The following is a 25,922-nucleotide window of genomic DNA, read 5'->3' on the forward strand; positions in this document are numbered from 1 at the left end:
CTAGGGGTCATAGACCGTGTATATATTTATGAACCAGGTACAAAAAGACGCAGCTGGTATGGACCCTGTACAAGGACATCAAAAACGTACTCTATATGTAGATGAGTTACTGGGCAACAGAACAATCCATTGTAAACATGTCAGTATAAAGTTACCTGGAGTAACACATGCTTACATGTACAGATATATATAGTGTAATCAACGATAGAAGAGAACAGTATCGACTGGTACGGCGCAGGACCGAGCTCGGCTTACAATTAATCCTATAACAGTGTTTGGTGATTGCAGAATGTCTAAAACAGAACATCAGCCAAGCAAAGGTGAGATTTAGAAAAAAATGAAAATGATCACTAAATATTGATTTGTCAACTGTTGCTGCATTTTATATATTTGGTTTCTTTTGATCATATATTTGTCTTTAATTTATTTCGACGATACATTTAAGATACTTGGTTACAGTTGTTAAAATATGTCTCGGTGTAAATAGCGATGATTTGCAGTTACATGATCAGCTATATAGGAACTGTATAAGTATCGTATTTTTTCATTTGCAAGGGCTTGATACATGTAAAGTTATACTACTAAGATTAAAAGAACTTGTTTGAGTTTGTGAATGGTATACATTGGACTTATAAATTAACTTTTTGTTTAAATTCCTACATATTTAATCAGCATTTGTTGTTATTCATTATCAACCGAGGTAACTATGAACCAATCAATATCAGGGTATCAATTTTCAAAGGAAAATAAATTATTGAACTGCGACATGCTAATTATGAACAAATACAAAGTCACGAAGAAATTAATATCAAAACAACGGAATGCTATAATTACGATCAATTACACGTACAAAGATAGACAAAGAATGAAAAATTTATTAAAAGAAAATTTCGATCTTATCAATCAATTATCATTTTACACAAAATCCCTCACTTGGCCATGCACAAACTCCTAATAGGTCACCTTAAAAAAGTACTGCCTAAACAAAACACATATCTATTATGAGACTCATCAGAAGTATGACCTTTGATTCTTCTTTGTAACGATAATAATAGCATACTTTTTTTGAAAAAAAATGGTGACAACGCTCACGTGCATATTTTAAATTCTTGCAAACTATGATAAAAGCAATGAGATGTTATATAGAATGCATATAAACATACATTGGTTGGCTTGTTTATTGGTCTGAACAGCAACGGTAGCCTCCCCTGTATGCAACGATGTTATGATAATAAGTGTTGTGTCTATATCATAGTATTAGCTCATTGAAACTTGCCGTGAAAGATACCGAATAACGCATCCCACTTTATACTGTCAACGAGCAAACTAGTCATCCCACTCCCTTAATGCAGAACTCTAGAATGATCTACTTTTCTTCCACACTTCCAATGGTTGCTTTGGAAAACAATAATAGAATCGTACATGGGTCTGTCACGTTAACAGGGATATCTCAATCCGTGTGAAAGATTTTGGCATGTCAGCCAAAGGGTTGACGGCCAAAATCTTTCCTGAGGGCCGGGACATTCACTTGACAGACCCATGTAAGATTCCTTTTCTCCCATATTTATTGAAAAAATTAATAAATTCCCTTTTTTCACAGGAATCACAGGAACATCGTTAGGTATAAAAATTGATGACATCATCGACAATGCATGCCGCGGCTAAGTCGCATGTAGTGATGTCGTGCCTGTGTAAGATTAATAGAATCTTTCATCCCCTTTGGGGTGAGACAGGATAATCTCAACCCAAGGGGTAAGATTCTTAATTTGTCAAACACGAGGCTATGCCGAGTGTTTGACAGCTTAAGAATCTTATCCCAAGGGCGAGATCTCCAGACCCGCCCAAAAGAGAGCAAATGATTCTTTTTCACTTACCCCGGGCACCACTTTGTATCTTTTGAAAATAAACGTGTCACTTATGCAAGCGAGGATGACGTCACTTCATTGAATCCTTGTCTTCGTCGTCTTTGTGACGTCATTTCATTGTTGTGGTGACGTTATAATACTGTTGGGCGCGTGCAAAGATCTTGTATAGCTTGTCTTTACCCTAGGGTGAGATAGAAAAAAATCTCACACCGGTAAAGCTGTAGATATCCCTGTCTGGGATAAGAGAAAGAGTTATATTTCCCATAGAAACCACGGGATATCCCTGTGAAGAATGGGAGAAAACGATTTCTCTTACCCCGGACACCCCGAACATGGATATTCATAGTTTTACCGCTGTGAGATTTTTCTATCTCACCCTAAGGTAAAGACAAGTCACACGAGATCTTTGCAGGAGCTCACGTAGAGTGAGAGGAAAGAATCATTGGTGCGGCTCTCGGGATAAGATTCTGAAGCTGTCACACACGAGACACAAGTGTTTGACAACTTTAGAATTTTAAAATTTATCCCTCGTGTTGATATTCTCCTATCACGCCCCATCCTCGATTCTCTAGGGGTTCCGATCACTTATGATCTCTACACATCTGGGCTGTCTCATAGTAAAACTGAAAACAGCTCAGAAGGAAAAAAATATCTAAGCCAATCGCAGGCCAGCAAACAAATCTTTTCAAGACTATCGAGAGAGCGATGCCCAACTTTAAAACCGTTACTGTTATACGGCTCTTTTGATGTCCATTAAAGGACTACATTACTTGTTCTGTTCAGTTGCCTCCAGTTTTACTATGAGACAGTCCAGAGGTGTAGTGATCGTAAGTGACCGGAACCCCTGGAGTATCGAGGATGATAACGCCCCAAAGGGGATGAAATATTCTATTATTCTCCATACTAGACAGGATCATCCGGCAGTTGCTGCTAAAAAGACATAGTCTCCTGTCATCCTTTTGGGGTCAGACCGGGGATATCAACCCAAGGGTAAGATTCTTAGGTTGTCAAACTTTGGGCTTTGCCGAGTGTTTGAAAGCTTAAGAATCTTATCCCGAAGGTTGAAATCTCATGCCTCACCCAAAGAATGGAAATGATTCCTTTTTCTTTTACGCTTTGTGAGCAAAATCTCATACGTACTGATAAAATGGCGGATATCAATGCCCGGGATACGAGAATAATAGAACCATACATGGGCTGTCAAGTGGAAAGAGGTATTTCAGTCCGTGAAAGATTTTGGCTTGTCAACCCGAGGCTTGCCGGAGGTTGACGGACACGCATTAGACAATGTCGTTACGACACTTTGAACATGTTTCAAAACAAATGAATGTTCCCAATTAAACGTGGGTCTGTTATGTTGACAGGAATTATATCAACCCACTTTTTTATGAAAGCTAAATTACTACTTCTAAGATCCCCTTCAAAGGTATAGAATCCATATCAATACGCAGAGACAAAGGCAGTGATGTTTACAATTAAATTCCCTTTTTTCACAGGAATCACAGGAACATCGTTATGTATAAAAATTGATGACATCATCGACAATGCATGCCGCGGCTAAGTCGCATGTAGTGATGTCGTGCCTGTGTAAGATTAATAGAATCTTTCATCCCCTTTGGGATGAGACAGGATAATCTCAACCCAAGGGGTAAGATTCTTAATTTGTCAAACACGAGGCTATGCCGAGTGTTTGACAGCTTAAGAATCTTATCCCAAGGGCGAGATCTCCAGACCCGCCCAAAAGAGAGCAGGCCGGGGATATCAACCCAAGGGTAAGATTCTTAGGTTGTCAAACTTTGGGCTTTGCCGAGTGTTTGAAAGCTTAAGAATCTTATCCCGAAGGTTAAAATCTCATGCCTCACCCAAAGAATGGAAATGATTCCTTTTTCTTTTACGCTTTGTGAGCAAAATCTCATACGTACTGATAAAATGGCGGATATCAATGCCCGGGATACGAGAATAATAGAACCATACATGGGCTGTCAAGTGGAAAGAGGTATTTCAGTCCGTGAAAGATTTTGGCTTGTCAACCCGAGGCTTGCCGGAGGTTGACGGACACGCATTAGACAATGTCGTTACGACACTTTGAACATGTTTCAAAACAAATGAATGTTCCCAATTAAACGTGGGTCTGTTATGTTGACAGGAATTATATCAACCCACTTTTTTATGAAAGCTAAATTACTACTTCTAAGATCCCCTTCAAAGGTATAGAATCCATATCAATACGCAGAGACAAAGGCAGTGATGTTTACAATTAATGCATTAGTTTAATAAATGCAAGGCAACAAAATATTTACGAAATTGTCAGGAGAAAGAAAAACAGATGACAGATCATGTTAACAAATTTGCATGTTATATTAAAGTTGTTAAATGATATCAGTCAATCCGTATGTTAGGCAAATTAATTCAACAGATGTCGAGTATCGCCACGTGTAAACTACATGTATATAACAAAGGCCAACAACCTTATCGAAACGATTTTAATTTTCTAAAATGTAATTGTAAAAATGGATTTTGCAGAGTCACAAAAGTTATGAACTTATCGTTAATACTACACATATCATCAAAGAATTTCATTAGAATAAATTTAATGTTAAATTTCATAACGCGGGTCGTCTTATGTTCCCGATGTCGTCCTAATTACCGCTCTTTAGTTGATTGTCATTGCTAATGCGCCAGACTGCATAACAGCGAAATGAATCACCGTTAATATATATACTTTATATGTCATACATATGAAATCTAGTTACATGTGTTTGATGTTGTAACCTCATCTTAGGCTATCGATATATATTTTGAATCATGTGTTATAAGAAACTTGTAAATTTTGTTTCGCAAAATTAGTGACATTCGATAAGCATTTCTGCTTTAGGAATGAGATATTCAACTCTACCAATCCTACATGTATCCGTAATACTACAGGGGTTCAGATCACCTACGATCTCTACACCAATGGACTATCATAGAAAACCTGGAGACAATAGAACATCAAAAGAACCGTATAACGGTACACTATGGTTGACTATGTGGCTTTGAAATTGAGCGTCGCTCTCTCTTAAGTATTCAACGGATTTTTCCCTCTGAGCTGCCTTCGGTTTTACTATGAAACAGTCTAGGGGTGTAGAGATCGTAAGTGACCAGAACCCCTGGAGTATCGAGGATACCCTACATGCTACAATTAGGGATACACCGATATATTATTCCACTGAAACATTCCTTCAAAAGACACCAATCAGCACACCCCATCGGTCACATTATACTGACAACAGACACACTATCACTTGGTTAGACTAGGAGACAGAATATCCCTGAACCATAAGCTTTCCTTATCAACGAGAATGTCGCACTGAAGGCGATATAGATGATATGAGCGTTCAGAGTATAAGAAATGGCGCCATCACAAAAAGACCATTAATAGTAAAGTTGGCCAATGGGGTCATTTGCAAACAATAAATTCTGAACGATTTCTGTCTGAAAATGGCGAAGAAGTTACTGTTTTACAATTGTTACGATGTTGGCACTTAACCGGAGAGAAAATATTCTATTTGGGAAAATCTAGGCACTAATTGGAACTTTTATGATCGATATTTATTTAACTAGAAATAAATACATCACAATTATTATAACCTTTCAGAACAGAGTTTTATAAAACACAATTTGCATAATTTAACTGTACTGGACGCTTGCAGATTTGTAGTTGAATTAAAGTTTTCGATTACTTCCATTAAACTTAATTTGATTCATAATCACTGACATTTACCATCCCTAAACACAGATCTAGATTTGTTGCAAAGATGTCTGCAAAGGGTTAATCTCAATAGTACAATTGAATGTCCATTTGTGAACATTCTTACCAATGGGTACCTTTTATTGCCAATGCAGTACTATGAACGCAAGCGTCGACTGAAGAGTTCACTTTTTTGGTGTAGTAGTGGAATGAACAATCTGTTTTGATTTGATGGGTGGTTGGGTAGAATAATGTCCTATTAACAGTCATGACCGTTTAACGTTTGCCCACCGTATATGCTTTTTGATATGTGTGTGGAGTGCCTTGGTGTTTTGAGGATGCGGTATGTACATGTTATGTTTCTTCACAAAATGTTGCTATTGCCCTTTTTGTATAGTTTTAACATATTGAAGCATACCATGAATGACAGAAAACAACACATTACGGTATTCAAACTGAAACATACGGTCGTCAATTTTTTTAAACCGCATTACAAAATACTACTTTATATTAAAAAATCAATAATTGACAAATTGACATTTTCATTAAATCAAATTATCCCCCTATATACCATGAAGTGTATGTTTGTATGTAATTACTAATCAGCTGTTCTAGACCAATTTTAAAAACGACATATGGCTCGTTCACACATCATTAGATCAAAAAAGGAAGATTGCGTTTATCTTCTTTATTATTAATGTATATTAAAACTCATTAATTGCTGAAGATCAAACATAATTTTGTAAAAAAAAATGTTGTTTGTCAAGGGACCAAATTAAACTTGCTGAGTGGCGAAAGGGGTATCTGATATGGCCTGGTTTAACATAACAACAATATCAACATAATGTTTATTAAAATTCCATAAAAAAGATTTACAGAACGATACATATTTTTACAAAATTAATGTCCAAATAAAACGCATGTACTTAATACATGTTAATTTGTGTTGTATATTTTTTATGATATACTCCTTTGCACTTATTCCATTTATATCATATGTAGAAATCCTTAATAATTGAATTTTAATTGAATATACAGATAGCATTTTGGTTTAATTTGCTATTTCAGATTTTTAATCAAAGCTGTAACGTTCAAAAAATAAATCTGTATGCACCATCAGTTAGAACCAATATTTCAATATTTATCAAATATTAATTATGGACCTTTACGGGGGTCATTATGATTTTGTATTGTACTTGTAGTATCGGTTAATGACGAAGGGCGATTTGAACATGCGTATTTTTATAATTATTATCCAGTTGGTTAAGTCAAATAACAAAGATGGCCTCGTATATAGGATGCGACCCTGAGTAATGCGTGGTTTTGCAATGTGACATCACAAGCAGAATACAGGTGTAAATTTTGTTTTCATATCATAATATAAGTGGATGTTTTTAAAAATAAAAGTCAATATCCAAATATAACCAAATATAAACCTCCTCATGTAGATAGTAACATGTCTGTATTTCAAATGTCTAGCGGGGGTATGATTCAGTAAGATTACGCTGTAAATTAGAAGACAAGAGTTCCCTATCATAAGGAGACACAACACGAGCATACTGCAGTCTCCAAAAAATTCACACATTCCACAGACGCGACACACCGTCCTTGAATTATCCTTGATATTCAAAGGACGTTGATCTACCCATCCAATCAATAATATCTTAATCATCGACAATAAAGAAATTTAAAAAAAACTCAATTGAAAGGAAGAAACATTTTTGTTTGTTAGCATCTGTCTTACTACTTTGTTTCTAAAATCTCCTTTGACGCCAACTCTTCTTTGCCATCGAATGAGGCACTTGCCGTGTGTGGAAGGTACTAACGCGTATGCTAGATGTGGTGATAGTTTCTCTCAGTACATGTACAAGTGTATACCAGGATATGAGTGCTTAAAGTACTGGAGGGTTTTCTCCGAAAATAAAGCATTGCATAACTGTTAAAAATATTGATCATTCCATCCATTTACAGTGTAATACGAAATTTGCATGGCGAAATTCAGTGTCATTGAGTTCAGTGTCCACTGTATGTTAAATCCCCCCAAACCAAATTGTCATTTTTGATGATATCAATGGCCCACTATTCAGTCAATATTTAACTAGAAAGCAATTGTTGTCATTAATAATGTTCAGCAACACGAAGCAAATACAGCGAAAAATCTGATTCACACACGAATTATTTCGAAATGCTATATTTTCATATATTTTCGAAAATGCACACCATGTATTCGAATTCACAATAATAGTCAAAAGGCGTAATTAACAATATCCTGTGAAAATGTAGATTATTTTCAGCTGACATTCTCTCTCATTAAAAAGCCACTTATGGTATTTGCTAGTTCAACAGAGGTAACCGCTGTAGTTTTAATTAAGGTTGGAACGTCGGTATCGTGGCTGTTACCATCAGCTGTTGATAAATATACCCTGATCAAATTAATGATATAATTTACAATCAGCATTCGCAAGACAAGTTCAAATAGGACTCATTATGTATGCATTTGTAAAGTCGAATCCGGTCAAACAAACGCTCTTTGTTCACTAGTAAACATAATGATGGTTATTCGGTGACCAAAATATGTACTGAAGCATATGGACATATTTTTCTGAAATTAACACATTGTTTATATACATTGTATTTTGTCAACATTTACAGGCTACGCAACAGTTTACGGGTAAACAATGATACCATATATTAGTGCCGATAAACACACACTTTAGTCAACTTATTTTTTTGAAATACAGCCATAAGGTGATGTAAAGGTATTCAAATTTGGGTTTAATGCTACGCTCAGTTTATTGGGACGCAACCCATTATCATCCTCGATATTCCAGGGGTTACTATAATTGTTGTTACATCCACTCCTGCATAGTAAAACTGAAGGCAGTTCACCCTGAGAAAAAAAACCTGACCAATCACAAGCCTGCAGATATTTCTGTAAAGATTACAGAGAATGACGCCTAAATTCAAAACCAAACACTCTAGCACAACGTACCGTTATTCAACTCTCATGATGTACACAGTAAAAGACCAAATAACCATTGTTTTCAGATTCAATATAACATAGTCCAGGAATTGATAAATTTCAGTGAAAGTAACCTGTGAAGTATCGAAGATGCCAAATATAGACTCGTTAGATGGGGATTGTTTTTTGTGTAATAACATTTTAACATACTTCTCTTCTTTCCCTCCAGGATATGGGGCTCGTCACACATTTACCATTCTCTCCTTCATCGGATACTTTCACCTGTATGCCTTGCGGTTTAACATCAGCATCGCTATCGTTGCCATGGTGAACCAAACAGCCAATCACCAGAACCAAAATGCTACTCAGAAAATATCAGAGTGTCCGGATCCTGGGATAAACAAGACAACAAAATACTCAGACCAGGTAGGTATTTTTATACATTATATCGAACAATGTGTTACTTTTGTGAGTCAACAATTTCGCGATTAGGGTATAAAACTAGCAAATCAAAACATTGTGGATGAAAATTGCACCATTTAGCTTCGAGGGTATGTAATTATACTTCAACAAGATTTCTCGGATCAACATATAGCAAAAGTGTATCTCAGCGATGACCCGCGAAACCGCAAAATATCAGCATTGCGAAAATAACCGGTATACAGGATTGTAAATGCCATATTTTTTCAATTTTCGCAAGGTTTTGTAATTGCGATTTCATTGGGAAATCACAGAGTTTATTAAAGGTTGGTACAGAGAATTCTGCTTGAATATTACTTTTGTTATACGATTTATGGTCCTAAGTTGCCGGTGTTTATTTTTGGCCCTTTAGATTCTTTAATCTATAGGGTTTAAATTGGCATTGCTATTCAATATTATCATCTATGGTTAAGATAATTAATAATTCTGTAAAACAAAGATATTCAAATGTCACTGATATGTACACGATGTACATTGTATTTAAACAATATTGTATAAACACTATTGTTTAAACAATACTATATTAAAACGTATTATTGTTAGAAGAGATCATAGTGTTAGACCATCGGTGAGCAACTTGTGATGACACGTTAACCAAACTATTAACCGGATTACTTGCAGTTTCAGTTAAAGTACATATGTTCTATTTTGGCAGGCCGCCTATGATTGGGATGAAGCTACACAGGGTCTGATATTAAGCTCCTTCTTTTACGGTTATGCTCTAACGCAAATACCGGGAGGATTTTTGGCTGATAAATTCGGAGGAAAGAGATTGTTCGGTTATGGGATTCTCATCACTGCCGTATTAAGTCTACTCACCCCGCTCGCCGCTGAAGCTGGGACGTGGGCTGTTGTGGTAGTCCGAATTATGATGGGGCTGGCAGAGGTATTTATACAGTAATTCATGAACAGTGACAATAGATAATCCGGATAAATGCTCGTGATGGCTTTTGTCATTAGTGATAAGGTAAAGAAAATTGTTTATGAGGAGTTATCACATCAACTCTCTCATCATCAGTAATGTAGAAATATAATCAAGAGAATTGTTGCAGGGCGTTACAATACCCGATATCTCGTCACCACTAATATAGAGATTTATTTACAGGGCGTCACCATACCTGCTATCTCGTCTATGCAAGGGAAGTGGTTACCTCGACTAGAGAGAGCGTTTTTATCCAATATCGCTAATGCAGGTAGGGATGTGGTGTAGAACAAGTCATGTTGGATATGTTTTCCACTGGAATAAAGAGAAAAAAATTACAGGATAAACTCCATAGCAGTTTGTTAACGTTTATCTCTTACAGCGCTTCTCATTGGTCAACTCCTCTCTTTCTTGATTCCCATTGGCTTTCAATTTAGGAATACTTTTTATAGCGCATTTCATTTTTTTTAAATTGCCTTGCATTTACTGTTAAACAGGTAGTTCCTAATTCAAACTATACAACAATATATTGGCTAACTATTTGGGCACTATATTTCATGGATGGCTGAAAGATATCATGACACAGTTAATTTCGCGTGCGATGAAGTTTCGCGGATTTCGCAGAAATTGCGTGAATGAATTTCTTCGACAATGATTTAATAAGAAGAAAATTCATATTTCAAAAAGAAATTCAAGTTTAGATCACGAAATAAAATCTCCGTGAAAGCGTCCTTAGGTATGAAAACGCGAAATTAAACTACCGCGGAAACACGCTGGTTTACAGAATAAAAAGAAACCAACCCTTGGTAGTTTCCTATGTAATAAAATTAAATATTATATTCCGGCCTACTATATGTTTGGCAGTCATAGCTACCAACTGAAACCCTAAAAACGATACCATAATCGGTCTAGAGATCTTTACAGCTATACCATTGCATCAAATTTAAATAGTTCACTTATCTACTCCGGAACTTGGCCGAGTAGTGTAATAACCGGAACATGACCTTCCTACCTTCGAGATTAGTGATCAGCCGACATGTCATCATCTATCGTGTATGATACACCTGTATCTGAAAACCTAGTACTCATGAACTCATTACATTAAAATATGTCTTAGCGACCAACTCTGTATGAAAACCAACTATTTAATATGACCAATTTCAACACAATTAAATAAGTGTCTAAAGACCACCTCCTTATTAAGACAAATTTTCGAGGATCCTAAATGACCAATTTCACACAATTCAACCTGTGTATAAAGACCATCTGCTTAATAAGACCATTTTTCGAGGATCTCGAATGGTCAATTTCAATACAACGCAACCTGTGTATATAGACCACCTGCTTAATTAGACTATTTTTCGAGGATCCCAAATGAGCAATTTCAATAACCTCATCCTGTGTATAAAGACCACCTGGCTATAAAGACCTTTTGACTTTGTCCCTTACGTAGTCATTACACAGAGTTTGGATTCTACATACATAATGTAAGATTGTTCTACATTCAAACTGGAATTCTGAAGTTTTTAAGGAAAATTATTAATGCATTGTAACATGATTAATCGTTACTGGCATTGGCTATTATATTGTTTTATATTGAGTTTATAGTAAATCATCAATATCACTTTTTATTTCAAAAGGGTATGAATATATCATATGTTTGAAAACTGTGTGAATCTGCGAAGAAGTCTCTAGAAATATTTGCATTTTTTCCGTAACCGATGGCTTATAAATATTGACATCACTAGTTATGATTATCTTAAAATCTACTCGATTGAATAATTTTCGATTTAATTGCTTTTGCAAAAAAATCAATCAATGCTGTAAACCATCTTTCTTTCTTGTGCGATTTATTTTCGCAAATTTTGCGATCAATGTATGTTCGCGAAAGTTTATTCTTGCATCATGAAATTATGTCTATATTGATATTCCAATTCAATTTAAATCTGTGAATCTTAATATCGACTAAAATGTTTTGAAACAGAAATCCCGAAATTAAGAAGCCGCGAAAGAAAATTTGTTTACAGTATGCAACGTCCAAGAGATCACTCGGTAACGTCGGGTTTCGTGTCATTTTCTGATTTGTGTTTCATTAAGCTATGATGACAAAATATCGACCCATCAGGACGTCAGATAAGGAATGAAAACGAAGAACAAATAAACATTTATACAATATACTATTTTTCTTTAATGACAGGTGCACATTTCGGAAACGTGATCTGCCTACCAGTAGCTGGGTATCTTAGCTACTCTAACGTACTCGGCGGCTGGCCATCTGGATTTTATATATTTGGTAAGTTTTTATTTTTTTGTTTTATTTTTTCTTATTTACTCATGTGGTTTTTAAAATATACATTATTTTTTATTTTATTTTTTGACCACGCCTGGATTAGATAATTATTAAAATGTAAAACAAATTTTAATTCTTATTTATGACCACAACTAATTTAGATAATTATAATAGAAATTTTATCTTTGCACAATACTGATTTATCTCCCTTGTGGGCGGTTAATCATAAAGGGTGACGTCATTGTTTTGTGAGTCATATTCACGTCATTTTCTATGAAATATATGACGCATACAATGACAACTTAACTTATTTTATGTATTCCATACTAAATATTTCTTGTCCTCCTACAGGTGGCGTTGCGATCCTATGGTTCTTCTTTTGGCACTTCCTCATTTACGAGACCCCGGCAGAACACACGCGGATATCAAAGGATGAGAGGGACTATATACAACGGACTACTGGTGTGCGATACCATAAGGTTTGCATTTTCTTCGTTTATTTAACTAATGACAATATTTTTTTTTAATTTCACAGGGGTATGAACATTTGCTTGCGATTGCGTGAATCAGCGTTGATATCATAGCCTGATTAGTACTTATCAATAAACTTTCTTCATTTTCTACTTTGACATGATAAACTTGTTTCTTTCATTAAATGTATACGATTCCATTCGTTTGTATTTTTCCAAATCAATAAATGTAACGTCTATGGCTATTGTTACATCTCGCTATCAACGTTTTTCGTGCAATTCTCAGGTTTTTGTTTTCATAGAGGTAAGGAATACATGTAAGTCGGCCAATCTGAAGCTCAGATTTAGTATGAAAACAAAGTAATTTTTTTTAAACAATATAAGATGCTTGCGTGTTGCGTCTAATCGGTTTTAATTAACATGTACATTTGATACCGAACTCTTTGTCGTTAGTGCATGTACAGCATCAGTTAAGCATCATACTAATCTTACTCTAAAATTCTTCATAAGAAAATCTTTATTTTAGAGTAACCCAACCTCGATACTCCAGGGGTTCCGATCACTTTCGATCTCTACAGCCTGAATTTAAAGTCAGTAATAGTAGCCCCTGAAGTATCGAGGACGAGAATAACCCTTCTCCATCGAAAACTTTTATTTTCAGAGTTACCTTACTCCACGGAAACCTCTATTTCTAGAGTAACCCTTCTCCATCAAAAATCTCTTTATCCAGAGTAACCAATCTCCATTGAACACCTTTATTTCCAAAGTATATCTTCTCTATTGAAAGCCTCTATTTCCAGAGTAACCCTTCTCCATTGAAAACCTCTCTTCCCAGAGTAACCCTTCTCCATTGAAAACCTCTAATTCCAAAGTTACCGTACTCCATTGAAAACCTCTTTTTCCAGAGTTACCTTACTCCACTGATAAACTTATTTCCAGTGTTACATGGTCCCTACTCCATTGAAAACCTCTATTTCCAAAGTAACCTTACTCCATTGATAAACTCTATTTCCAGTGTTACATGGTCTCCTACTCCATTGAAAACTCATATTATTTCCAGTGTTAAACCTTTCTCCATTGAAAACCTCTATTTCCAGAGTAACACTCTCCATTAAAAACCTCTATTTCCAGAGTAACCCTTCTCCATTGAAAACCTCTATTTCCGGAGTAATCCTTCTTTATTGAAAACCTCTATTTCCAGAGTAACCTTACTCCACTGGTAAACTTTATTTCCAGAGTTACATGGTCCCTACTTCATTGAAAACTTTTATTTCCAGAGTTACCCTACGCCATGGAAAGCTATACTGAAGTCACCGGCTATGTGGGCCATCACTCTAACAGCTTTTCTACAGACCTGGGGTATATATGTCACCCATACTACATTACCTCGATACATGCACAACATACAGAAATTCGACATAGCACAGGTGAGTCAAAGTGAATTCCATATAACAATAGTTCATTGTACTCGCAAAAGTCGCGAAATTAAATCACAATGAAAGTATTTGTTGCACAGGTAAAAAAAGAACCATATTTTATCTTTAACTCAAATGTTGAAATTCAACCCTCATGAAATGTTCGGTAAACATAAATTGGGTTACATTATACAATATAAATATTTCTGTGATAGGGGCCCGGGTATTCTTTTTCATATTGTGATGTTTTTCATTATATGAAGTGCACATATATGATACGGACTATAACCATAAGCAATGTCGGTTCTGTATTTGCATATTACAGAATTATCTGCACATGCGGGTAGATATTGATTGTGACGTCATGTGTTTGTGAGCGAAACGTCATACATTTCGGAGACGACGACGTGAATTGCACCCATAAAATTATGATTAACAATCGATAACTCTGTAATAAGCAAAAACAGAATACTACACAATTCGCCATCATCTGTCTGACTAGCTCAACGTAATAACATAACATGGTGTCAGAGGTGGGATGCAGACTATAGTTAAGACTCATTCTGGTACTATTAGACTGGCGGTCATGCTTGTAAACGTCTGATATAAATTTTACAGTTATCACCATGGTCAAGGTTAATAACATAGCACATGTTAATGGGGGTATTCGTTGTAAAAATGTCACAGTTCTTTCTTTTTCCTTGTTGTTTAAAGGATGGTTTGTTAATGTCATTTACTAATGTTGTTGACATCATATCCGGTGTTGCCGGAAGCTGGTTTGCTGACTTTATACTGAAAAAGCGATGGCTGTCAACCGTAGCTGTACGGAAGATTCTGAACACAACAGGTCAGTGAATGCTATTTCTTATTTACATGTCATGGAGTTGTCTGTGTTTGCGGGTAGGTGTCGATAGTGACGTCACTATTGGACTTGTTACAGAACTCATGACATGTTCTATGAAGGGTATGACGTTGTGTTCGTTGACACACGCCGTCACAATTGATGGCTATCCATAAGGACAGACAATTCGCGTGGAAACTCTCGCAAAATTACGCGATGTTTTTTATCTGACGTAAATAAAATGATTTTCAGTATGTGAAATATCCCCTAATATGCGATTCTTCTTTTCCTCAGGATTGCTATCAGCTGCGCTATGTCTACCATTCATCTCATTGGCTGGATGTGACCACGTGACCGTTGTTGCTCTCATTATTTTTGGAAACGGCATGTTAGGAATATGTGGGTCAGGAATATGGGTCAACATACTGGATATTGGAAACAACTTTTCAGGTACAATTTACTATATAAAGTAAACCCTCGATAATCTAGACACCTTATCATTTCAGCCTAAATCGTCCGGATTCCGAATTTTCCGGACTGCCAAATTATGTTTTCTTGGTCAAAACCTAACATTACGATAATTCATGCCTTGAATTCGTAATTCCTGTCAATTGTAGTTTACATATAATTATACGCCGATGTGCCTCATATAATTTATGCTAGCCTTATCAATTCTAATATTTATAGTATATTTGTATTTTGTTGCTTCAGGATTGACGATGGGTCTAGCTAACTTTGCTGCCAACTTGTCCGGGGTTATAGCACCATATTTCGTCGGTGTTATGACGAACAACAATGTAAGCATATAAATTATCATTGCTAATATTCGCAAATGTCACTATTTCGCAAAACTCGCGGATGTATCCAAATTCCCGGATTTAACTAAATTTGCGAAATTTACTACCTCGCGATATTTATCAATATCATGGCGCATTCAAAGGCTACAAAGATAATTCACGAAAAATAATCTCCAACGAATAGATTTCAAACAGGGAATTGCGCAATTTTATTCTTGCAAAGTTATATCACTACTTTGTATACAGTTGGGACAAAACTTATCAATGATGACCTAAATTATTGCAATGTCGAATACATACAGAAAGGTTAAAAATAAGTTAGTACTTCGATAATGACACCGTTATATGAAACTTAAAAAAGGAAATGAGTCCTCGATGAGTTTTTTTTTTTAAATTCAACTTGTCGGTGCTGAAAGACTTGCTTCAAGTCTTTTCTCAAGATAAATTTACGATCATGTTCTTGCTTGAAATGTAACTCTCTTGATGAACAAACTTATGACACCAAACAATAATACAATATACATTTATCACACAAAATACATTTCATACAATAAACATTTATCATGCAAAACACATTTCTCATACAATAAACATTTCTCATACAATATACATTTATCATACAACATACATCTATCTTATTTATTATTTCATTATCATTTCATTTATCTTTCAGGAAACAATACAGCAGTGGACTACGATTTTCTATGTTTCTATGGCATTCTATTTGTTGGGAATCCTCATCTTCAATATTTTTGGGCGGGGATCAGAACAATCCTGGAATCGTCTGCCACAGGACGAACCGGAAACGGGCAAAGAGGAAAAGGAAGATATCAGTGCGCATGACCAGGATATATCACAAACTGGAAAATTATGATTCACACCAAACTCTCTAAAATGTGTCATCCGTTAGATATTTTGGTGGGATCAGCAGCTTCACACAAAACAAAAACAATATTTGTGTCTTTTTTACGTATTCAGTAATGTACTCCTCAAACGTGTATCGTTTATAGCAATCGAAATATGGGAAGAAATTGGAACTTGTTTTTTTTTTTTTTTTTTTTTTTTTGTTCACGTTGAAGTCGTTAAGACAGGAGGAGATTATTAACATTTTAAAAGTATTGTGACCAGATTTGTCCAACTCATCACAAGTACATATCATTATATGTAGTAATCATAATTAAATGTCTTGTCGGTTTTTATAGTGTCAATAAATGTACTCTTTCTCTCTGACAGAAAGCTTCATTAAAATAGCGGTATAAATTGGCAAGAGATCCAGTATTACAGGATCAGAGCACACATATATACTGCAGTCTCCAAAGCCACGCACGCAACACACTGAGTACACGGGAGGATATCATTAAATGATTGGATTGATAACACGTTAGTCATATCAACCAATCAATTAATAATAAATCGTATTGATTTAGGCTTTAGACATCTTATTTGAAGTTGTTGAAAGTATTTCACAAAAGATGAACTTGAAACTTACTTCAATTAAGTATTTCACAAAAGATGAACTTGAAACTTACTTCAATTAAAGTGAATAGTCGGGCAAGGAAGGCTAAAGTTGGTAAAAATGGTGTGAATGTATCCAGTATAATTTTTTATAAAATAGAAAAATAAAATCTCTCGTTAACATCTCTCTGCATGCGAAGAAATTAATTTAAATTGTAGGATTCCTAAAACGTCCTCCCGGCTAGCTATGTCCGTGGCTACATTTCCACGGAGCCTCGCTTTGCCCGACTATTCACTTTAAAATACGTCTAACATACATTTTCAAAGAATGATAACATTTTTTTCGTTCTTCTAGGAAAATACAATAAGACAATGTTACATTAGATAGCATTACTTATTTCGATATTTTGAAAAGAAAAACTTACGCATTATCTCGCATTATACACGCACATTTACTTACAGTTTTTCTCTCAGAGTGGTTAAGATGTCCAGATATATTACATCATAGGCCCTTCACCTCTGGGTCGCGAGTTTCAATACCAGTTAGTTAACATGGCGTTTAGTTAATAAAACCAAGCCAAATCAAATATATAACGTCTGTAGAATTTATGAAATGAAAACATTAACCAATCTAGGTTACTCTTGGGCATAAATAAAGGCTCGAAAAATGCAAAGGTAATATAGACTACCCCTGACGTAAAGATTGAATAACATTGAAGGTCGCCTTTGTTATACCAACCAATACCTATTGTAACCGTGTAAAATGATCGTATTGACCACTTTATTACCAGAAATATTCTCTTAAACGTAAAGCAATGTATGGTTGACACCGAGCAGTTTGGAACGATAGTCAACGGAAAGTTTAACGTTGAAATACTTGAACTGATTTGCCGGTTTTCCTATCATTCATGCAATAACACTATGTGTACCATTTAACCAAAATAAGGAGATATTAACGAGGCCCTTCCAGTTTTGTTTTAACCATTTGTGTCGGGTGATGGTAGACAAGTTTGAAGGTATAGCGATTGTTTTATATGGAAGGAAATTTGTTACTGTCAATCATATAAGTTAAATGAAAATAATAAAATGAACAATAAAGCACAGACAAAAGATCCGATCGAGGTTGTTCTACGTCAAACTTAACGGTGTTGTACAGAAAATACATCCAGTGTATTGGTCATTAAATACCTAGAATATTTTCCATGAATCCAACATGTTTGACATTTCAATAGTTAATATATTCAACGTTTCAAGTGTTATGTCTCTTGATAAATATAGATCTGTGTAGCGGTATATATCTGCACATTGTATGCATTTATTGAGATGTAAAGAAATCTACGATTATTTACAAAATTTACCCTACGATACAATACGTTTACAGAACTGTACACATAGATCAGGGACCGTTTGTTTAAAGCATGGTTAGCTTAATCACATTATTAGCGAAATTTTCATTTTTCATTTCCGGCAACATTTGCGATTATATCTTTACTAAAGCTAGTAAGTAAGTGAAAATGGAGTTCATGAAAGGAACATGAACCTAAATAAACCATGTAAAATTGAGTAAAATACATATTTAAGATGTGTGAGATACCTTACTAAGTAATATATATCAGTTATTGTGCAAATGTGTCAAATACAATAATTATAATGGAAATTCCATCTTTCTGTATTTTGAACCGGCCCGGTAGAATTTTGTAACGATAGTATAGTGGTGTTGAACTTTAGTGACCTCCCACAATGCACTGCAAGAATGTAAACAAAATGATGGGTCAAAAACGTGGGTGAAGCGAACACAAACGAATTCTGATAAAAAACAGTGTACGTCAACATGGCTTAAATATGGCTTAAACTTCATTTGTCAACCATCGTAAATAAGAAAATAATCTTAAAATGTGAAAAAAACTAATATTCTTTGTTGTTCATTATAACCTCGCTTTCGGCCAGCTTTCGTTTTGTGTTCCATAAATAAAATATGACGGTCTATTTTTATCATTTTTGAGTTAGGTATTCCCAACGTGTTCCTGTCGTTTTAGATAACCAATCATTGTAATAAAATACTCAATAAACATCTGAAAACCATATCTAAGCATACAGAACAAATTATTTAAGGTTTATGTTCCTTTAAGATTTTAAGAAATTATTTAATCTTAGTTTGAAAATTGTTATTAAATTATGATTAGCCTAATCACCGTTTGAACAACTGGGCCAAGATATGATCGTTCATCACTGTTGATAGATATGAATATCAAATCAGATGAAGAATTTGGGTTAGCCATATCGGAGTGTAAACAATAGATAACGATGTTTTATGTAAAGGTGGTGTACCTGTTGATTGTTAACTAGTGCATCACTTGAGAATATGGAGGAAAAAAGTCGATTACTGGAGAATGACAAAGCTAGGCTTTCATCTGGCCATAAAGGTTAGTAGTATATAGGATAGGATAACGACTCGTGTTTCACAAAAGAAAAAAATCATGTGATTAACTCCATAACAGTTATATACATGTTAATAGTTGTTGTTTATGTTTACACACACCAGTACACTGTGTAAACAACTATTTTCATTGGTCATCTATACCCTATCTGGTTTCTAATTGGCTGCATACTGTTTTCGACGTCTACGAGATATAAGATATAAGAGATACAATATACCTGAAACTTTATTTATAGTCGAATATGGTAAACAAAGAATGTAAGTTGCGAAGAGCTTGTATTTCGACAAAACATAAGTAAAAGAAATTGTTATAAATATACCTATGATACAGGGATACAGATACACAAAGGATACAAACAAAAGCAACAAAAATACACATTGAAACAAAAGATATCACAGCATACTGAAAATATGCTATATATACAAATGCGCTACTAAGTAGAAATAAAACACTAGTGCAATTTACTAAATACTAATTATATCAAAACGTAAGAAACTAAAGAATATACACCTAAGTCACTAATATTATGTTTTCATATCGATGGTCGGTTTAGTTTCATTTACATCTTAACTACTAAGCTTAAGCCAGTTTTTTTGAAAATTTGAATATTTTAATTTGAATACACATGTAACGTGATAAACAACGGTCACTTATTGAACTGTACTTATTTATTGATGTTTCTGTTTATTTTATTTCTATCTACTTTCCAGGCTATGGAGCCAGGCACACATTTACCATTTTGTCTTTCATCGGATACTTTAACCTGTATGCCCTTCGATACAATCTTAGCGTAACGATGGTTGCCATGGCGAACCACACGGACAGTAGTTCGAACCCTAACATGTCACATAGCGGTGAATGTCCGGATCCTTATAGGTCTAACAACTCATCTATCAAATCCACTGACCATAAGGTAGGCTGATTAACTGTATATTTCGAGATTCGCTGTTAACAATTTGTTTGCAGAAAAAACATTTTTGCGTTCTTTGATTTGTGCTGGAGTCTTTAGATATATGCATCATCGTAGGATGTTGTGGATGAGTGTGATAGCGACACTGAAAGTGAATAAAAATGAAAGTACTTAGCCACATTTTTATGGATATAGTAATTTGAGTTATTGACCTGGAAAAGAAATAAAAATTAATTAAAATATATCCTTAATAAAATAAGTTTAAACGAAATTCCCATTTTAGGATGGCTTGCTGATGGCCATTCCGAATCTAGCTAACGTTCTGATCGGTTTAGTTGGAGGCTGGCTGGCAGACATCTTAAGACGAAAACACATTTTCTCCACAAATGTCGTACGGAAACTGTTTTCCAGTGTCGGTAAGTATATACCATAGCTTAACTTGGTTTTCGTAAATTAAAATGTACTTTATTTTCACGTGTTTTATATTTCTTGTCCTTGGTTATATCAACATATTCGAGAATACATACATTCGCGAACAAGGCATGCTATGTAGTTAATTAATATGAATTTTCATTTACTTTACAATAAAAAAACTTATCAAGGCAAAGTGAAGTATATGAGAGTATAACTGACACCCAAAACGTGACTATTATGACGTCACAAATGTTGACGTGGTGACGTCAACTGATCACCGTCAAAATGACTATTCCTTATCGTGAATTAAATCGTCGTTGATATACGGTTTTCCTGGTCTAGCTTAAACAATGTTAATGCATATGCCCAAAATTTAGTTGATAATGTAAATACATGTATAAGCATTAATCTATCTTCCTATGTTATCTCTATGGTCTATATAGATGCCAGAGCATTGCAGAAAATCCTCTCATAATGAAAATTGTCTGCAAAGCTTTGGCTTCTATGCCTACCGTATATGTCATAGGAAAAATGTTTAATGCTTAAATATGTGTAGTTTTGCAAATACACTCTATTTCAATCTTTCTCGCAAAATTACGCAAGGATGCTGTATACGTCTTGCGAAAATACAGATGTTTTGAGTGTTTTAAGCAATTGTTAAGATAACACGAAATTTTGCTTCTTGAGGTTGATTTTATTTTTAGGGCTGTGATAGACAACATTCTACCTGTTATTGCCATTAATCTCAGAAACTATGTTGAAACCTGCATGCATAACATAAGCCATGTTTGATACTCTTTGTGAAAGTTTGAACAATAATTGGTGTTGATCGTGTGGATAAATGTCTAATTAATGCAAAAAAATAATATAAAATAATTCGTTTTGCCTTTGGTGCAAGCGCAATCAGTACTTCTTTCCATATAGGATATAGCGCCAAGGATTTTTTCGGGATGCGATTAATCATTTTTCATATTTTTAACTTGAAGTATAATTAGAAGCTCAAACTTTCCAATTGTGGTAATGGTGTAAAGTAAGTAACCTTTGCAACTGAAGAAAAATACTAAATCGTCTGCTCCCGTTTTTGATAGTGAAAAGATACTATTTGTCAGCGATGGAGCATCTTTAAACAGGTACGAAGGAACAGTGATTTTTATTATTAAATCTGTTTTTGTTTTTAACTGGTATCAACAGGTCTCCTGTCGGCTGCCTTGTGTCTTCCGTTCATTACACTGGCTGGCTGTGACCACCTGGTTGTGGTAACACTGATCGTTGTCAGTTTTGGTATGCTAGGGTTTAGTGGATCCGGATTCTGGGTGAACATGTTTGATATCGGCTTCAACTTCTCTGGTACGTAATACACGCGTAATATACACGAAATGCACACTAATACTCAAGTTTAACACCAATACACACTTAATACACTTATTAACATGTACTACACGAATAATGCACAGTAATAAAACGTTAATACACAAGTAATACACACATGATAAAACATTAATTTGCACGTAATACAAATTGATTCACACTTAATACACACCAAGATAATATAAAACTTAATTTGCATACATACACACGTAATGCACATGAGTTATTGAAATACACTTATACATACATAATACACACATAATCACTTTATCATTTTGAACTGCAGAAAAAATATAAATACAGAAAAAAACCAGAGAACAGAATAAAGGAATAACCGGCCAAAGCTAATGAATAGATATTTGAATAATGTTAAAATGATTTTTCTGCATCGTTAAATAAATATGAAATGTCTTTTTAGCACTGTATTTACTTTTTAATGATTATTATAGTTAACCAATATACATAGAGGATCTTCCTTGTTTCTTGATGAATACCAGTTATATATCATCGAGTGAGGTGGAAACTTTGTTTTCACGAGTGTGAAGCATTCTGATTGATCAAAAGCGAGTGAAAATTTCAAAATTGATATTTGCACTGGAGTGAAGTATATCGCTATTATGTTTACCATAGAACCTTATATTTCACTGAGAAAAATGTTATTATTTCTTTTAACTTGCCATTTTAAATCGAAATTGATTTTCCTAATTTTAAATTGATTTTCCTTATTTTAAATTTCAATAATAATTTTCTATTGAAATTTGAAATTAGAAAAATCAATTTAGATTTCAAATGGCAAGTTTAAAGAAATTATAACATTTTTCGCAGATAAATATAATAAAGGATGATAAAGGAATTAAGGAATACTGAATTCATTTTGTTTTAATTAGACTAACTATTCTTCTGTACTTAACACACCTAATTGCTATATTACACAAATTACCTTATGCTGATAATTTACACTTTTTCATGCTTCAGGAGTAGCCATGGGGTTAGTTAATTTTGCCTCTAATGTAGCCGGAGTGATCTCCCCATACTTTGTAGGCGTTCTAACAAACAACAATGTAAGTATTCATTACTATACAATGTATACACATATAATAGTGTCTGATATTAAAGATGTTCCACCGCTGCCGACTGGTATTTTTCTCTATCAAAAACATGAGCAGACGATTTAGAATTTTTCTTCAGTTACAAAAATTACTTACTTTACATCATTACCACCACTGAAAAGTTTGACCTTCTAATTATGCTTCAAGTTAAAAAAAAATAGTTAATTGTGTCCCGAAAAAAATCTGTGGCACTATGTCCTTATGGAATGCAGTGCTGACTGCTCATTCACCAAAAGCAATATAAATTATTTTAAATATTTTTTTGGTCTTAATTAGACACATAAAACCATGATTATATATCGATGGAATCTTACGTTGAAACATATCTATGTTATAAAGAAGTCTGAAAATTAATCATAAGCTTTGATGTAACTATTTTGTAACTTCATAAGGTTATGAATCAATTTTGTTTACAAACTTTTGTGAGAATACGCGGATTCACACAGTTTGCAAACTAAATGTCTTTCATACCCGATGAAGTTGAAAAATAATGATATCATTACTGGAAAAAAAAACCACCCAACAGTGATTCGAGAGGAAATCGCAAACAAATCTTCACGTGAAAGTAATGATATATTTTATAATTCTCTTAACTTTGTAGGAAACAATGAACCAGTGGATGATCGTTTTCTACGTGTCGATGGGTTTCTATGTGGCCGGGACTGTGGTGTTTCTGGTGTTCGGACAGGGTACAGAGGCTGAATGGAACAGACTACCAGATGAGCACAGAGAAATCAATGTACAAAGCCCTGAAACGACAAACACTGAATGTAGTTGTTAATGCTAATAAATTCCATATACATTGTTGTATATTTATTATTATTTTTTGCATTCTGTTGTTTCCTTTTTTAATTTATTATAAAATTGCAAATTTTCTTTTCAAATGTACCGTAATGCTATATTTTCGAACAGAGGTAACATATATTTTCACGATTTTGCATGATATTGCTACGATCGCGAAAATTTGATCCGCGAGTATTCATAAATGGTTCAATCATAACTACGCTGAACGTCGGATCACGAAAATATAAAACCGCTAAAACGTAATTTTCTTGTTTTATTTACAATCGTAAGATAATGTGTACACAAGCGTCTCTATGGTATAATAAACAGATAATAATGAATCAGGCATTGTAAAATGATAGTGAAGAGGAAAATTATAAATTGTGTGTGTATATATCATATGCGACATTAGATCGTCAGTCACGCGCGTCAGTTTGGTGTGTGTGTGTGTGTGTGTGTGTCGACTGTGACTCAGAGCAATTGTTATACGTGTAGGAGGACATTATCATTTAGGCTTTCACGGCCGGACTTAGACAGAATACGTCTAGTAGTGAAATAAAACGACCTGGTAATAATCACATTCTTCCCTGGTACTGCAAAATTATTAAATTTCGCGGGGGAAAAATTCGCGATATCTCCATTGATACCAATTCGCTGGGGGTGAAATGTTCGCGCATTGTCTATTTCTTACAGCAATACACTAAGTGTATCGATCATCTCAGTTTTTTTTTATTTAGTATTGAATGTCACGGTAATTAACTTCATCCTTAAAATCGCGGAAGTTTGTCCCCGCGAATAAAACATTTTTACAGTATTCAAAGTACTGATGAATAATACACTAATTTAGTAGACTGTCCTCCTACACAGCTGATTATAACGGTAGTCACCCTCAGGAGATATATAAAAATGTCCTGTTGTTAATTAGCTTGACATGACAATAATAACATTCTCCTCAGGCACCCCTGAAGACACATTTAGGCTCTTCTGAACCATAGACTAGGCTAGGCCATTATGAAATTTTAGGGGTGAATGAGTAAATGAAAATCACTGATGGTGAATAATGCAGGCCTCCCACTCAGCGTGAAAAATGATGCATTCATTTCACTGGCTTCCTAACACACTCTATTTTTTTTTTCAAGAAGGATATTTGCGGTAGATTACAGTTTAACCAAAACCTTTATTCATAACAAAACTCACCACAACGAAAGAGTCGAGAAACTTGAATGACGTGAGGAGAAGAGTCTGTAATGTAAAATAGTAATACTTGTGTATTCGATTTTTTTTTATTTTTTATTTGTTTTCATAGACAATCCAACTCTCTTATTGGCAGATTCTTTTTCTTATTATACTATGAAGAAAAAATCCGAGAATGACGCGAAAATCCGACGTAATCATGACGTCACAATAGAGTCTCATGGAAAATCCATGGAATCGTACGTGGAAACGAATTTGTGTTAACATGTAGTCTAAAAAACAATTATAAGCACTGACATAAGAAGTTTTTAACTTGCTTAAATGTCGCATGAGAACAACAAAAATATCAAACAAACCTATTAATTGCAGATTTACGTCTATATATACATAGAAATTTTCCATTCCTTTTTTTCTTATTTAATTTATTCATTCCAACTTATTAATATTAGATAAAATTAGGCGATTAAGACTGACAGTGT

At 34.6% G+C, this 25,922-nt stretch overlaps 1 protein-coding gene across 2 annotated transcripts; it reads left to right on the forward strand.

Annotated features, from left to right (window-relative positions):
• LOC138308990 (sialin-like) lies at nucleotides 1-24,520 on the forward strand. 2 transcript variants are annotated; one of them, XM_069250076.1, is made up of 11 exons: nucleotides 1-320; nucleotides 8,787-8,983; nucleotides 9,693-9,923; nucleotides 10,143-10,230; nucleotides 12,157-12,252; nucleotides 12,601-12,728; nucleotides 13,997-14,146; nucleotides 20,859-20,991; nucleotides 22,181-22,336; nucleotides 23,333-23,418; nucleotides 24,068-24,520. In XM_069250076.1, the coding sequence occupies exons 1-11, from the start codon at nucleotides 290-292 to the stop codon at nucleotides 24,245-24,247; spliced, it is 1,476 nt and encodes a 491-aa protein (XP_069106177.1). In that variant the 5' UTR covers nucleotides 1-289; the 3' UTR covers nucleotides 24,248-24,520. The 2 variants fall into 2 exon arrangements, with proteins under 2 accessions (XP_069106177.1, XP_069106176.1); XM_069250075.1 differs by lacking the exons at nucleotides 20,859-20,991; nucleotides 22,181-22,336; nucleotides 23,333-23,418; nucleotides 24,068-24,520 and adding exons at nucleotides 14,849-14,981; nucleotides 15,270-15,425; nucleotides 15,687-15,772; nucleotides 16,446-17,318.
• Nucleotides 24,521-25,922: the final 1,402 nt, after the last annotated feature.

Source organism: Argopecten irradians, chromosome 15 (assembly GCF_041381155.1).
Source record: "Argopecten irradians isolate NY chromosome 15, Ai_NY, whole genome shotgun sequence".
NCBI lineage: Eukaryota > Metazoa > Mollusca > Bivalvia > Pectinida > Pectinidae > Argopecten > Argopecten irradians.